This window comes from Mus caroli, unplaced genomic scaffold (genome assembly GCF_978045245.1).
Source record: "Mus caroli unplaced genomic scaffold, Mus_caroli_1 scaffold_16, whole genome shotgun sequence".
Lineage (NCBI taxonomy): Eukaryota > Metazoa > Chordata > Mammalia > Rodentia > Muridae > Mus > Mus caroli.
In genome coordinates this window covers 2322145-2338662 of record NW_028227271.1, presented here as the reverse complement: position 1 = coordinate 2338662, position 16518 = coordinate 2322145, and the positions used below count along the sequence as shown (strand labels likewise).

The 16518-nt window shown below is 48.0% G+C and overlaps 1 protein-coding gene across 3 annotated transcripts; it reads right to left on the bottom strand.

Annotated features, from left to right (window-relative positions):
• Positions 1-6914: 6914 nt before the first annotated feature.
• Krt2 (keratin 2) lies at positions 6915-13700 on the bottom strand. 3 transcript variants are annotated; one of them, XM_021184273.1, is made up of 11 exons: positions 13442-13700; positions 13053-13354; positions 11909-12123; positions 11571-11631; positions 10698-10793; positions 10123-10287; positions 9695-9820; positions 8867-9087; positions 7580-7614; positions 7181-7492; positions 6915-7075 (listed from the first exon to the last, which is right to left on the bottom strand). In XM_021184273.1, the coding sequence occupies exons 1-11, from the start codon at positions 13698-13700 to the stop codon at positions 6915-6917; spliced, it is 1953 nt and encodes a 650-aa protein (XP_021039932.1). The 3 variants fall into 3 exon arrangements, with proteins under 3 accessions (XP_021039932.1, XP_021039931.1, XP_085688058.1); XM_021184272.2 differs by having other exon boundaries at positions 6915-7219; positions 7259-7492; positions 13053-13700; XM_085831932.1 differs by having other exon boundaries at positions 6915-7492; positions 13053-13700.
• Positions 13701-16518: the final 2818 nt, after the last annotated feature.

The following is a 16518-nucleotide window of genomic DNA, read 5'->3' as shown; positions in this document are numbered from 1 at the left end:
GCTGGGATTGTAGGAGTTCTAAAGGAGACTTCTAATTGATAGTGCCATCTCTGAGAAATCTCCCACCTGTGCCAGCATCAGATCATCTGCCTCACAGACCCTGGCTAAACTGCTTTCATGTGGTTAGGAAGTCCCAAGGCCTGGTTTCCCAAGGCTGCTGAAAACATTTCTCAGGATTGATTCACCAGGGACACAGGACGGGAATCCAAATCCAGGCTCTACCCTCTGGTGGTGAACCTCCTGTGTGCCTTCAGATAGGTCCCAGGATCCCCTGTGCCAGCCAGGTGTCCATCTACATTCACCTGCACACAAGGACTTCTACCCTCAGTCCTACAGTGGTTGACACCAGTGTCCATCTTTCCAGCTCCATAAAATACCACTTGGGAAACCCAATGGGAAGCAGGGGTGTGGGATATATTCTCTGCCTTCACAGAGCCCCAGCAGAATTGCAGAACTGTTGGCCTAGATCTCTGAGGAAGATAGAATGTCAAGAAGCTGTTCCTCGGGGATCCTGGGAAATAATTCTCTCTTGGGAGTCTTCTCTTGGCCTTCATTCTGATAACAGAATGTCCTGTTGTCATGGCTACAGCCGTCTGATGTAAGCAGTGGTCTTACATCACCCTTCTCACTGTCTTCATGACCTCGCCAGTGGCTGCGAGCAACCAGTAGCAAAGGAGCCAGGGAAAGGTTGTCTCAGTGATAACTTAAGAATGAACTGACCGTGACTATCTGGAACTCCTTACCTATCTCCCCGCTAGAAATGGTTAAGCTCGCTCCTCCTACATGGAATATTCTCCATCACCATCTCTACCACTCTCATACACTGCTTCCCCTCCTTCTCTCCCCTACAGGGACAGGCAAAGATGCAATTCCTTACTGTACATCTACACTGGCAAAACCTAGAGTTCTAGACATAGTCACCCACTCTACTTCACTGCCTGCTCATCTGTGCCCAGTCCAAATCCATGCTGCCATGCTAATTCATGCTAATAATGCTAATTCGTGTCTTCTTCTCCTCCTCCTCCTCCTCCTCCTCCTCGGAGAAGATGGCATGATAAAGATGAGCCTGGCATAAACAGAGCACCCCATTGGAACTAGCATAATATGCAGCCTTTGTGACCCTCATCTACACCAAACCCTATTTATAGAGAGCCTCGTGCAAGTTTGGCTCAAAGGAATATCACTGGGAAGGAGAAGTGTAAGAAGTCACTGGTACATTTACACATTGGAGTATTTGTTATTCAGCCGTTTTTTAAAAAATGACATCATGAAATTTGCAGGTAAATGGATGGAACTAGAGAAATAAATCATCCTAAGAGAGAGGTACCGAACACCCAGAAATACAAGCATGGTATGTATTCACTGATAAGTGGATATTGGCTGTTCAATAAAGGATAATCATGCTATCATCCACAGATCCATAGAGGTTAGGTAACAAGGAGGGCTCAAGGGAGAACACATGGATCTCTGCGGAAAGAGGAAATCAAATAGATTTTGTGGGTAAGCTGTGGGCAAGGAGGATGGGAATAGAAAGGTTTCATGGGGAGGGAGGGGAGAGACAGAGGGAAGGAGGGAGGGAAAGAAAGAATTCTGGGAGAGATGACTAGAGTTGAGGAGCATTGGGGGAGCAATATGAGAATCTAATGCAGAGGAAACTCCCTGGAACCTATGAGGGTGACCCTAGTAAGGACTCCTAGTAATGGGAGATATAGAGCCTGAATCATCCACCTTCTATAACCAGGCAAGGCTTCCAGTGGTGGGACTGGGACACCAACCCAGTCACAAATCCTTCAACCTACATCCTGCCCTGCCTGCAAGATGTGCTGGGGCAATGGTGGTACAGAACTCGAGGGAGTGGCCAACCACTGACTAGTCCAACTTGAGGCCCACACTAGGAGTGGGAGCCCATGCCTGACACTGCCTGGATGTCCAGGAACCAGAGGTTGTATATTCCAGAGACCTTGGACAGAACCAAATAGGACTGGCAAAAAAAAAAAAAAAGTCAATGAAGAAAGTCTATTCTCAGAGATTAGTGTCTAGCCAAGCTGTCATCAGAGGCTCCCTCCAGCAACTTGTGGAAACAGATGCAGAGACCCATTGCTAAGCATTATACAGAGCTCCAGTAAATCCATCAGAAGAGGGGAGGAAGAATTGTAAAAGCCAGAGGTCTAAAGAACACTATAACACAGCCTACAGAATCAACTAAGAAGGACTCATAGGGTCTCGCAGAGACTGAGACGATGATCAAGGAGCCTGCATTGGTCTGAGCTGGGTCCTCTACCATATTCCTTATAGTTGTGTGTGGTTTGGGGTTCTTGTGGGACTCCCAGTAGTGGCGGCAGGGGCCATCTCTGACTCTCTTACTGCTCTAGGAGCACTTTTCCTCCCACTGGGCTGCCTTGCCCAACCTTGATGTAAGCGTTTGTGCCTAGTCTTATTGTAATTTGTTATGCCACAGTATGGGTTACTATCCCTGGGAAGGCAGGGTTTTTTTTTTCTGAAGGGAAACAAAGGAGAAGTGGATCTGTTGAAGAGAGGAAGTGGAAGGGGCCTAGTAAGAGTGAAAGGAGGGGAAATTGTGGTCAGGATGTAATGTATGAGAGGAGGAGGAGAAGAGAAAAGGAGGAAGCAGAAGAAGAAAAAGAAGATGAGGAGGAGGAGAAAGAGGAGGAAGAAGAGAAGGGGGAAAGGAGGAGGAGAGAAGGAGAGTGAAGGAGAAGGAGGAGGAGAAGGAGAAGGAGGAAGAAGGAAGGAGGAAGAAGGAAGAAGGAAAAGGGAAGAAGAAGGAAGAAGGGAGAAGGAGGAAGAAGGAAGAAGAAAAAAGGAAGAAGAAGGAAGAAGGAGGAAGAAGGAAAAAGAAGGAAGAAGGGAGAAGGAAGAAGGGGAAAGGAGGAAGAAGGAAGAAAAAAGGAAGAAGGAAAAAGAAGGAAGAAGGAGGAAGAAGGAAGAAGGAGGAAGAAGGAAGAAGGAGGAAGGAGGAAGAAGCAGAAGCAGTCATCATCATTGGTGCTAAGACTAGAAGTAAAGGTCTGGATTCCTCCAGGCTAAGTATTAGCTATTTGACTGCTAGGGGGAGGGAAGTCTTTTACTTTAGGGATGTAGCCACTGATAGGCTGGGTGTGATCCAGTAAATAACTCCACATCCAAGTACATGCAAGAAAACCTAATTAAATTCAGTGGGCTGACTACATACATACATGACAGATGTATTTGAAAGATGGATTCCAGAGAGAATGGGATAAAAGAAAACAGGAGGTGAATCTGATTAAATGTGTTATGCATATATATATATGAAATTGTCAAACAATAGATTAAAAAAGTATTTTAAAGTAAGATAAGAGGCTCTGTGAGTTAAGGCACTTCGTTCCAAGCCTGAAGACTCAAGTTCAATCCCCAGGGCCCACATGGTTTGAGAGAGCTGACTTCAAAAATTGTCCCTCTGATCCATACACACACACACATACACACACACACACACACACACACACACACACACACATACACTAAATGTGGGGGTTGAAGAGATAACTCAGAGGTTATCTCTGTTGGTTGGTGGGATAGCCTGTACTTTCCTGACCTTTGTAACAGCTGGAGGATAAGAAAGGCCCAAGCCCTGGTTGGGAAGGTTAAGAGGACTTTGCTCTTGCCAAGGACCCAAGTCAATCCCAGCTCACAATCATCTGTAACTCCAGCCCCCAAGGATCTAGCCTCTTGTGCACGTCACAGGCACCAGGCATGCACATGATGCACATATACACACACAGGCAAAACACTCGTCCACATAGAGTAAAATAAGTAAATACTGAGAACAGCACTAGGAGACAGTTACTACTAACATCTTTGTTTGTCAGAACTAGAAACTAAGGTTCAAACGATTAAGTGCTTTTCCAAAATGATTCGGCTAAGCTAACTGGTAAAAGCAGGATTTGAACCATGGCCAACTGGTTCCTTGCTCAAAACACACGTATAGACTTGAATCAGATACTAGATCCATAAGTGCCCGAGGGAACATACTTGGAGTTTCCCGTGTTGAGTTGGTGAGCTGTTAGTCTCTCGGGCAGCACCTCCTGCTATTTAGCTCAACGGAAAGTAGTCAAGTATTTGGAAAGCACCAAGCTACAAATATCACCAGTGTTTGCGTGAGGCAACATGACACAGACATGCTAGTCAATACTAGGCAGGTTCTTCAGGACTTTGTACATGCACAATCAATGTATAAGTAAGACCAGTCTCGGTTCCTCCCCCCAACCTGTATGCTTTATACTTCTTGGATTAGGAACCCCAATAAAATACTAAATAAGGTTAGTGCCTGTTCCCAATCTTATGGGGAAAGCATTGCAGTTTTCAACATTAATGTTCACTCTAAGGAAAACCAATCAATCTCAATCTCCCTCACTCTCCCTCCCTCTCTCTCCCTCCCTCCTTCCCTCTCTCTGTCTCTCCCTCCCTACTTCCCTCTCCCTCTCTCTCCCTCCCTCTCCTCCCTCCCCCTCCCCCTCCCCTTCACACAGCATGATGTCATACCCTTTTTACAAATCCCTGAGTCGAATTTGCTCATATCTTCTTGAGAACTTTGGAGTCTATGGTTTTGAGGGATGTGAGCATGTTTAGGTTTAGGTTTTGAGGGGGTTTTTGTTTTGTTTTTTGTTGTTGTTTTGTTTGTTTGTTTGTTTTTGGTTGTTTGTTTTTACAATGTCTTGGTGTGGTTCCTTCAAACAAGTTGGAAAGTACGGATTTTTCTGTCTTCTGGAAGAGTTTGTGTGGAATTAGTGTCATTTTGTCTTAATCCTACATGTGCCTGTGTGCAAAACCAGCTCGGCTGTGAAGCCTCCCCAGTCCCCACAATACTGTCTGACAAGAACAGTGAGGAGCACACCTGCTGCATGGGCTAAGACACAGGCCCTAAGCAGTGAGCAGATAGTTCTCACTGTCACTGTGTTTATCTTTCTAACAGCCCTGTATTGTTTTATAAATGTGTAAACCCAGGCTCTGGATTGCTAAATTGTTAAAATGTGCCAGAGGTCTTACATTCCTTCATCCAATCCTGACTAATTTTACTAAGTGCCTACTGAATTTCAACGAGCCAGAAAATGAGCCCACCACAGAGCCCACGGAACACAGTTCTCATGCCACAGCCTCGGGCGCACCTAGAGTTTGCTAATCCTGTGCATTTCCAGGATCCTCCCAACTCCTCTGGGAGCTGCAAGTAAGAGTGTGTGTTTTAAATAAGCTTCCAGATTACTTTAATATACACAGCAGGTCCCAATGTAGCCACTTTGCTAACTGCATCCCACTTTGAATAAATGCATCCATTCCTACCTATGTGGTGAACTTCCTGCCAGAGCTCAGCCTTCATCTCTGAGCAGGCAAACACAGCCCCTCGCCTCCATCATGGTATAAGAGACATTTAGCTAAGTAGAATGAGAAGAACTTGGAGGGTCCCATGTTCACACCCATGCTCATATTCATGCTCACACTCATGTTCACACCCATGTTCACACCCTTGCTCATACTCATGCTCATGCCTATGTTCATGCCTGTACTCATACCCATGATCATACCCACACACACACACCATGCTCACACTCATGCTCACACCCATACTCAGACTCATGTTCACACCCACACTCACACTCATGCTCACACTCATGTTCATACCTGTGTTCATGCCCATACTCACACCCATGCTCACACCCATGCTCACACTCATACTCAGCTCTTCAGCCTCCTCACCGACTGTGGGTTCTAAACCATGATCTCTGGGGAAATGGAGGACACATACACTATGTTCTTGCATTCAGAGCTCCCAGTCTGACCCCCTGAAATGATACAGAAATACAGTTTGGGAGGAAAAGCAATTCTCCTGATGTCACACAGTGTACCTTATTCCCAGTATGAGGCTCTCCCCATGTCACAGCTGAGTGTTCAACCTCAGTGGGCCTCCTGGAGGGATCTGGCGGGAAGGAGCGTTTGTGAATGAAAAGGAAAGTGAGGCGTCTGGTGTGCTGACACAGGGCTGCTAGCCTGTGCAAACAGGAGCAGATTTTTCTGAAGATCCCATTCAGCTGTTCTGTTTCAGCCTGGCCAGGGAGAGAACACTCATAAGGACATAAATCTGTCCTGTGCTGGGCTGAGTGTGTCCTGCCCTGAGAACTCAGCTGCAACACGTTTGGAGGCTATCCAGGGCTCAGCCAGTTTGCCCTGAGCAAAGCCGGGAAGGGCACTCTGTGGAAAATGCTTCCCAGGAAGAACACTTATGCCTAGAAAGAATTTTTCTATACATTTCCCAGCTTGCCACCCAGCAAGAAAATCCTTTCTGAGAATGTTGCACCAACCCTGACTCCAGGACCATCCCCTGTCCTCAGAAACCCCTTCCTCCAAGGCTCATCCCTCCTCCAGGAACCCCACTTTTATCATTCCAAAATGCCCTTTCTTTGTGGGCCCCACTTCTACAAAAGCTTGACATTCAGTAGACATAACACAATATCAATTGCAAATGAAGTTTATTATGCAGAGACCCAGACCCCAACACTCAGAAAGCAGAGTCCATTCAAGAGGCTATGTACAAAAAAAAAGCATAGTTCCTTAGACCACTGTTGGGGGTAGAATAGGGAGGCTACCCTGGGGTCCTCAGCACATCACCATCTGGGAAGGATGCCAGGTAGACAATGCGAGAGGCGGGAGTGGGACAACGGCTTGAAGACACACTTGGACAATGCAGATTCTTTCCCAGAACACAGTGAGTATCTCTGGCTCTAATTGCTAAGAGACATCTTTTATCACCCCCCTCTCAAAAACAAAAACAAAAAAAATCACATCAGGTGGATTACAAATACTGGGGTTAATCAGAGTTAGAGATACAGAGATAACAGCTGACATTCTGGAATCCAAGAGTAGAGAGAAAAGACCCATCTCTATCTAAAGGAGAAGGTCACACCTGAGCCACAACCTTCCCCTGACCCAGAACCTCCCTTTTCAGAGCCAGACCCTGCTCCTCCTGAGCTGGAGCCACCTCTAGAGCCTCCTCCTGAGCTGGAGCCACCTCTAGAGCCTCCTCCAGAGCTGACTCCTCCTCCTCCAGATCCCCCCCTGGAGCCTCCTCCAGAGCCGTATCCTCCTCCAGATCCTCCCCTGGAGCCTCCTCCAGAGCCATATCCTCCTCCTCCAGAGCTGGAGCCACCTCCAGAGCCGTATCCTCCTCCAGATCCCCCCCTGGAGCCTCCTCCAGAGCCGTATCCTCCTCCTCCAGAGCTGGAGCCTCCTCCAGAGCCGTATCCTCCTCCAGATCCTCCCCTGGAGCCTCCTCCAGAGCTGTATCCTCCTCCTCCAGATCCTCTGGAGCCAGAGCTTCTGCCTCCAGAGCCATAGGTGCTTCCTCCTCCTCCTCCTCCTCCTCGTCCTCCATAAGACCCTCTTCCTCCAGAACTTTGACCCCCAGAGCCGAAGCCAGCCTTAGATGCCACAGATGAGGAGATGGTGCTGCTTGTGATGGCTGTAGGAGAGATGGTATTAACCCAGGAGTTCTGACCACCCTCACCCTCCACTGCCCCATAAGAAAGGTGAATGCCCCTCTACGTACACACAGACACGTTGTCGCTGAAGTCTCCAGACATCCTGGTCAGGGAAAGAAAGAAAAGGACTTGTGAGCAGGCATCTGGATTCTGCCTGGATCCACAAAGTTGTTTTACAACTTCTACCTACCAACATTCAGTTTAGCTACTTCGGTCAGCCACACCTTCTATGCTGACAGATGACAGATGATGACAGAGATGGTGACAGACCCCACACTTGTCTACAACCTGAATCTCAGTCCATCCTGAGGTCTTGCTCCAATCAAAACAAACCCTTGCACTGTAGATCCAGAGTGGCTGAAAAGCCAAGTCACTTCCCACTGTCTACCCCAGTTTGTATTTACAGCTCAGGGAATCTACGATGCAGAGTCCGTGCCACACCCAACATTTCAAAACAAGGTCACACCATAAACATTCAGCAGAAAGAACTGCTGTCAAGCTGCCTACCTTTCCTGGGCTCCCTGCCTCCTGTTTCTACTGAAGCCTTGGCTGTTCCAACCCAGATTACAATGCCTGCCAACTCCTCATGCTCACAGGAGACATTGCCTCTCAGAGAAGCGTGTAGCAGTCACTTGGAAAAGACAGATCCTTCATCATGCTGGTTTCTGATGCCCAGAGATGCTGATACCCAGGGATGCTGATGCCCAGGGATACTAATGCCCAGGGATGCTGGTGCCCAGGGATGCTGATGCCCAGGGATGCTAATGCCCAGGGATGCTGATGCCCAAGGATGCTGATACCCTGGGATGTTGATGCCCAGGGATGTTGATGCCCCGGAGATGCTAATACCCAGGGATGTTGATACCCAGGGATGTTGATACCCAGGGTTGCTGATACCCAGGGTGTTTCCCCTTTTAATGGCTTCAGCCACCTTAAGTCCCTAAGGATGCTGGTGACAAAGCAAGCAAAGGACTCTCCTAAAAGTAGTCAAATGATTCTTTTGTCATTCTAGAAGCTTTAAAAGGACAAAGCTTGTTCCTCTGACACATTTGAAACCACGTCCCCATTCTGGATCCTATGGTGATGGGGAGGGGAGCTAGTCACCCTACAGACTTAGAGACAAACCCTTCAGCCTGTCTACCCATGTTCATGTCATTTTGTGTCTCTTTTAAAGACCAGGATGCTTAAGTGTCTGGTAACAGGCCCTACCCATCATTCTGTACAGCTTAGAGAACAAGGCTACTGCTCTCATCCCGAAAGTCTGCTTGGAGAAGCCAATTGATGCCCACCTCACTAGTCCGAGGCCCTGCCTAGAGAGCGCAGACCCTGATACCCTCCCCAGCAGTGGCCCTCACCTGCACTCTTCTCCCTCCAGCAGCTTCCTGTAGGTGGCAATCTCCACATCCAGGGCCAGCTTAGTGTTCATGAGCTCCTGGTAGTCCCTCAGTAGCCGGGTCAGTTCCTCTCGGCACTGCTGTAGGGCCTCCTCCAAGTCAGTGAGCTTGCCCCTGGCATCTTTGATGGCATGCTCTCCACGCTGCTCTGCATCTGCAATGGAGTCTTGGACACCCTTACACTGTGAGGAAAGAAGAGAAGGCTCCGTTTGTACAGAGTGGGGTCAGGCTGCTGGAGAGCATGAGAGACAGGACACTCAGCACAGGAAACCAGAATCGCTGGCCCAGGAACTCTCAGACACTCCCTTCCCCCCTCTGGAGCTAATAGATGTTGCAGGCAACTGTGCCCTGACTTGCAGCTGCCATCCCTCAGGTATCTTCCTCCGGCATGCCCTTGCCTGGACCCACAGCTTTTCCCTGCAATGCCCTTGACCCTCCCAACACAGGTAGCTCTGCTACCTATTCAGCAGGCTATGTCCCTAGCAAACAGCTGTATGGACAAGATTCAGTTTGCACCAGCCCATTCACCGCCCTTCTGTGAACACAGTCGTCACAGCTAGTGTCTAGGAGATGCACCATGCAGGAGCAGGAAGCTGTGTCTCCAACCACTGTAAGCCGAACCAAGCCAGATTTTGCTTTATTTGCGGTTGCTCAAAGGATTCTTTCCCTTCACTGGTATTCACTTCAGAACATTTCCTGAACTCCTCTAAAAGTCTAAAAGTAGAAGATTCTGTCCCTCTTGCTTTCCCCTGTGCAGAGAGAGAGACAGAGACAGAGACAGAGCCCCACCTGCTTCTTCACATGTGATATCTCCCCTTGCAGCCTCTGGATTGTGCGGTTCAACTCGCTGATTTCCATCTTGATCTCTTTCAAGCTGTCCCCGTGTTTCACAGCAGTGACCTGGAGTTCTTCATACTGATGAGGAAAAAGGGGGACTGTTTACCAGGAAGTCCATCTGAGGAAGGCTTAGCCTGAGCTAAAGAAGGCTGGTGACAGGCAAGAATTGGTCAACCACCCTGACAGTGACATCTGTACTACTCATGGCAGATGAGAAACCATCTCACATGGCCCAGAGGATTTAGTTGCTACCGTCTGCACAGCTTTAACAATGATGCTCAACTTCCATTAGGCAGACACTCCAGTGCCCTTCCTGGATGTGACCCCATTAGTGGTGTGGGGTCAGCTCAGCTGTGGCTCCCTGTGTCCCCAGGACTTGCCTTGCTGTGGTACAGCTCCTCTGACTCAGCCTTGCTCTTATGGGCGATCATCTCGTATTGACTCTGAACCTCAGCAATGATGCTGTCCAGGTCAAGGTTCCGGTTGTTGTCCATGGACAGGATGACGTTGGTGTCGGTGACATCCTGCTGTAGCTGGGACAGTTCCTACAATTCACAGGGCTATTGTCAGGATGGCAATGGTGACAGAAAGGTGTTTATGAGCATTCCAATAAAACATCTTTGCCACCGTGCCAATTTTAGAAAGATTTTAGAAAGAAACTGGTCCGTGGCCTCTGGAATGTAATGAACACAGGGAAAGTCTCTTTCCAAATGGATCTGGGCGTTCAGGGGATGGAGGAAAGAGACATTGACCTGGTATTTCCAAAGCTCATGCAACTTCAGAAAAAATTTCTCTCCCCCCAACCCTGCACTAGGGAAGCACCTTGGAGGTCTGCAGTGGCTGTGCTGAATTGAAACCAGCGAGTCAACAAACCCTGATACAGCACACTTTTCAACACTGGGAAGGACTTTTCTTTAATAGGAAGTAAGGGTTTGTTGGGGATAGCATCCTTTACCGCATCGTAGAGTGTTCTCAGGAAGTTGACTTCCTGTGCTAGTATGTCCAGCCTGGCTTGCAGCTCTGTCTTGTCCATGTAGCAACTGTCCACATCCTACAAAGAAGGATACCGACCCACCATGAATGGCCACCCGAGTGAGTCCCAGCTTCTCTCTGATGCCTCCACCCAGTGCCTGCTGGTTAACTACTCTCTCATATCCCAGCACTTCCAGAGGAGCTGTATCTCCACAGAGTCTCATTTAGCATAGGCGCGCCTCTGTGGAAGGATCCATGTTCAGATCTATCGTTCACACACTCCACCCTCGTGAGAGCTTACGATGGATGGAACATTGCCAACAAGTCTCCCTCCTGCTTAAGACGTGGTGAGTTCCCTTCAGGGGTGAGATGGTTTCTGTGGCCTCCCACCATATTCATGCCTCCCATCCTTTCTGCCCATCCAGACTCTCCCGAACTTACATGAATTGATCTCTAAAACCCTTACAGGACCTAGGCTAACACTTTACAGTCTTCTAGCTCAGTCTCTGATGAGCATAACTCATTCATAAGCAGGCATTCTTAAGAGCCCTCTTCCTCCTGTGCTTTTAAGAATAAAGTGCCTTGTTTTTTTTTCCCTTTGGCATTTTTTTCATGACAGTCTTTAAGTAGATTATTGATGAGAGATGCTCTCTCAGACACAGTAAGCAAATTGGAACATCACCTATGGAAGTTAAAACACAGAGGCCCTGTTCTTCTCAGAAGAACCAGCTCCTGGTGTGCCCCTAACCTATCTCTGGCTGTGTGCCCTCACAGTGATGTCTTAGCCACCTCTCTAGACACTGTAAGATGTGGTACAGTCCTATCCTCCCTAAGCCCAGGGTAGTCGCTCACTCACCTTTTTAATGGTCACAAAATCATTCTCTGCAGAAGTGCGCTTGTTGATCTCTTCCTCATACCTGTTGAGCCCCCAGAAGACAACTGCAGTTAGATCAGATCCCGTTGGCCAGGTTTTTTTTTTTCCTTTCCCTTTCTCTACTGGAAAATTAAACTCTCTTTAAATGCCCAGATTGAAAACATAAAAATCCAAAATGAAGGTACCTTTATATTCATTAACTCAAGCATGTTTGAGCTCCAAAACCCTGCCTTTTGTGCACTCATAAAGGAGGCCCCTCCATACCACCCTGGTGTCCCAGCCCAAGCACACTGAGCAAGTAGGTCTCCTCCGTCACCTACTTCTTCTTAAAGTCTTCCACAAGATCCTGCATGTTGTTCAGCTCTGACTCCTGTGAGGTCCTTTCTGCAGTAAGCCTGTCCATTTGCTTCTTGAGTATGCCTATGTAGGCCTGGAAGATGGGGTCCAGGTTTGTGGTGCGGCTGCCTACATCCAACTGCTGCAGGAGTTCCCATTTGGTCCGCAACACCTGGTTCTGCTGCTCCAGGAATCGCACCTACAGTGGCCAGAGGAAGAATACAGAAGGTGGGGGTCACCTTTCACACCAGGGAGCCACTCTCACCCAGAGAACCTGTAGTGCTGCTCCGGGAGACATACAAGTCACAAGTCTTCACCCTCACCACCCAAGGCAGGCTGGGAGGCACCAGGCAGAGCTTCTGAGCTCCACGACACCACACATGGAAGTTCTATAGACTTCTGACACTGCCTCTGCTCCTCTCCACTCTGCACTCTCCTACTTCAGGCTCCTCCCCAGACTTGAGGCATTCCCCTCCTCCATGCTAACATTCTTCCAAAACCCTATAAATTCTGGACCAAGAAAAAAAGCAGGCACCTGCTGTCCCAGCAGCAGATTGCATCAAATAAGAGAGTCCTGAGGACAGGCAGGGCTCCTCCCTCAGTTTTAAGAACCTTGTAAATCCTGTCTAATCCAAGGCAGAGGAACCAAGACAGCAACACCCCAAAGTGACACCAATAAAAAGTTTATGGGTCACCAAAATGAGCTGGTTCTCTGGAAGGCTAGAATTTTATTCAACCCCATAGTTATTTCAAGTATAGATTGCTGGGATTTATTGGACTAATAACAGGAGAAACAAACTCTATCCTTTCTCGCTGTCGCTTTCCAATCCTGCTGTCACCTGACCCAACCTGTTCTGTTTTTACTTGTCTATTTCAACTTTTCTATGAGATGAGAATTTTCTATAAATAGCATTTATTTGGGCTGAAAAATAAAATACAAAGAAACTGTTGAAGAAACTGTAGTCCACAAGACCAGCATCTCTCCTATTTTGGAACTTGCAAAGTCCCCTGGCTACAGTGGCCTCATCAATGACTCTTGAGGGAGAGTCTGTCCTTTCCTTTTCAGCCAGCACAGCAAGTGCAGGATCCCAGGGTCTCATGACAGAAGGTGCGGCCTCTCCCACTCACCTTGTCAATGAAAGAGGCAAATTTGTTGTTGAGGGTTTTGATCTGCTCCCGCTCCTGAGACTTCAGGTTCTGAATCTCTGGGTCTACTTTAACATCAAGAGGCTGCAAGAGGCTCTGATTGACAGACACTTCATGGATACCTCCACCAGGGAATCCTCCAGGGCCCCCAAAACCTCCAGGGCCACCTCCAAATCGGCCTCCGCCAAAGCCTCCTCCGCCAAATCCACCACCTCCGAAGCCACTGCCACCTCCGAAGCGGCTACCACCTCCAAATCCTTGGCCTCCTCCAAAGCCAGAGCCACCTCCGAAGCCAATGCTGCCTCCAAAACTGCTGCCACCTCCAAATCCTCGGCCTCCTCCGAAGCCACTGCTGCCTCCAAAGCTGCTGCCACCGTAGCCACCACTGTTGCCAGCCACGCTACTAGAGATGCTCTTGTACCCGCCGAGGCCAACAAGACTCTGACTGCCAAAGCCACCTCCACCAGAGCCTCCTCTGCCACCACCATGGCGGCTTATGCAGGAGAAGCTGGTATTTGATCTCCGGCTCCCTCCAGAGACCACAGCTGAACCACTACTGAAGCCCCTGAATCCGCCGCCTCCTCCGCCGCCTCCTCCTCTTCGGGACCTGCAGGAGATCTGGCAACTCATGATGTTTTTGCTCGGCAAGACGAGTGAATATTCCTGAGCAGATCCGAGGCTGGAGACCAAAGTGTGCTGTCGGGAGACTCACAGGGTCCCTTATATACCTGCCAACTAGGTGTTGGTGAGCTTGGGTGTGGGCCCACTTACGCATGGGTTTGGTCTGCCTGGAAGCTATTCTTGGTGAGTGATTATCAACCTAATGGCCATTAAAACATCTACTAATCAGCTCCAATCCAGAACCTGCTTTGATTTGCGAACGGCTCCTGTTTATCTGTGCATCTGTCATGCAATTTGATTTTTGTAAAATCATCAGAAGAGGAGATTAGTATTTGGGTTTCCCAACTTGGGGAAAAAAAATGTCCTGAAGAGTACGCTGCTCCCTGTTATGGACCGACCCATGGGAAGCTGGACACCACCCAGTCCTGTGTGGGCTTCCCATCTAGCTTGCCAGGGAACGGAGGTCTGGCTTGATACTCTGAGAGCATTCACTCCAAACTTCCAGCTCTCTTGCCTCCATGTGGCCCAGGAAGGGGGGCGGGGGGCACTATATACCATGACTATGGTGGAGGGACCAGCCTGTGCTTACAGAGAGAAGCTGGCCTCCGACACTGCAATGTTGCAGCCATTTATCAAACTATCTCAGCCCCTTTCTTCCCAGGCCACATCAAACATACACATAGCCAACCACTGGGGAGGGGATCATATTGGGTCCTGTCACCAGGAACTTTTTATCACCATCAATTCCATTGGGGGTTCAAAGAACAAAGGGAAGAGTTCTGTCCCGAAGTCTGTATGACTCAGGGTACATGTGAACATGTTGCTTGGAGAACCAAGTGTGGATGGACTGTTGCTCAGAAACCTTGTGATTCTGAAGGCATTAAGAAGGCAGGCTCTTCACTGACTTTCAAAGATCGGTGAGCTTGGGAAACCCCAGACAGTCTATCCAAATGTTGCCAGCCACACAGAACACTCATTAACACCCAATTCAGACACAGTTTCTCCTGTCAAGACAGCTATGCATATAAGACAGACGCTGTGGAGAAATAGAAGCAACTCAAAGTCAGAGACTCTGGACTTAAATCTTAATTTTGCCATCGTTCTGGCTGTATGACCTTTGCCATCGTTCTGGCTGAATGACCTTTGCCATCGTTCTGTCTGTATGACCTTGGATGGAACTTTGAGTCTTTGTTTGCCTTAGCTATGGGGTAGGAAACTGGTATGTAATGTCTTTTGTTTTGGTTCGGGTTTTTTTTTTGTTTTTGTTTTTTGAAACAGGGTTTCTCTGTATAGCCCTGGCTGTCCTGGAACTCACTCTGTAGACCAGGCTGGCCTCAAACTCAGAAATCCTCCTGCCTCTGCCTCCCAAGTGCTGGGATTAAAGGCATGCACCACCATTGCCCAGCATGTAATGTCTTGATAACCATGCTGTTGTAAATATTAAATGATGTTATTTTGAGTGAGACAAAGATATTTTCCTTTCCTTTCAACCTTGGTGAGCTAGTCTCTCTTCTAATGGCCTAGCTCACACTTTCGTCATGACGGAGAGAAATGGTGCTGGAAACTCATGTTGTTCTGTGAGCCTCAGTTGCTCAGTTTCCTCAACTATCAAAAAGTAAGGGGAGGACAAAGAAAAGAAGAGGAGGAGGAGGAGGAAGAGGAATGGAAGGAGAAGGAAGAGCAATTGAGGAAGAAGGGGAAGAAGGAGGGGAAGGGAAAGAGGAAGAAGATGGGGGAGGTAGAGGAGGAGGAGAAAGGAGGAGGAGGAGGAGAAAGAGAAGGAGAAGAAGAAGGAGAAGGAGAAGGAGAAGGAGAAGGAGAAGGAGAAGGAGAAGGAGAAGGAGAAGGAGAAGGAGAAGGAGAAGGAGAAGGAGAAGGAGAAGGAGAAGGAGAAGGAGAAGGAGAAGGAGAAGGAGAAGAAGAAAATGTGCATGTACCAGAGTACAAGACATGGTTTCTAGTTCATATTGAAACCCAATGGATTTTATTCACCTCCCGGTTTTCCCCCTTCTCAGCCCTGTGTGGTAACTATACAGCAGGGGTGGGAACAGAGATAAGAAGTGGGGAACTCCTGGAGCTATTTCATTTGCTGTAGAGGAATGCTGAACAAAGCAGTCCAAGAGTCTCCTCGATTTTTTTCCAAACCAGGTTATATAATTACAATCATGCAAATATACTATAAACCTAAAAGCTCTGGAGTCTCAATCCAAAGCCAAATGTGTCATTATCTATGGATATCTAAGCAACGCCCTAATTGTCCATTACTCCACTCTGACTCTGCCTGGGCCGTGCCAGCTTCAGAGGGGTCCGAAGTGAAGAAAGGGAGAGACCATTTAGTGAGTGTTTCTGCGTCCTGGTTTTGTGGTTGACATGAACATTTTAATTTTGTCCTCACCAATCTTGCAGCTCTCTCGGCCAAGCACCTGAGTCTCTGGTGTGTGAAAACCTACTGGAAGGACACTCCTTCTCCTCTACTGAAGTGTGGTAGTTAGAACCATTGGAACTTGGATATTGCCTAAGATTTTATTTCTATGTAGGTTTTTTAATTTCACATTTAAAAAAAAAACAAGAACTTTAATGCTCTTTTTAAAATATCATGTTTTGCATTCTTCGAAGGGATGGATCTTGGTCTGGCTATGGTTTTGATGTTTATGCCCATGGGAACCATTGTCCCAGATAGTCACTGTGCCATGAGGACATTAACCTACTGGTGGAAATGACAGCTCTTGTCCCTCGGAACAGAACAGGAACCCTGTGGAACAAACCCCTTCCACTGGGTTCCTTTTTTCAATAAGCTGCCAGCAAGCCCAAGTTTCTGATGTTTCTC

Coding starts and splice junctions, on each gene's coding strand:
- Krt2 (XM_085831932.1), bottom strand. CDS start 13,700: ATGAGTTGCCAGATCTCCTGCAGGTCCCGAAGAGGAGGAGGCGGCGGA. Junction 9,821..10,122: donor AGGAGCTGTACCACAGCAAG/GCAAGTCCTGGG, acceptor TTTCCTCATCAG/TATGAAGAACTCCAGGTCAC. Junction 7,615..8,866: donor CTGGAGGGAGAAGAGTGCAG/GTGAGGGCCACT, acceptor TTCCCTGACCAG/GATGTCTGGAGACTTCAGCG.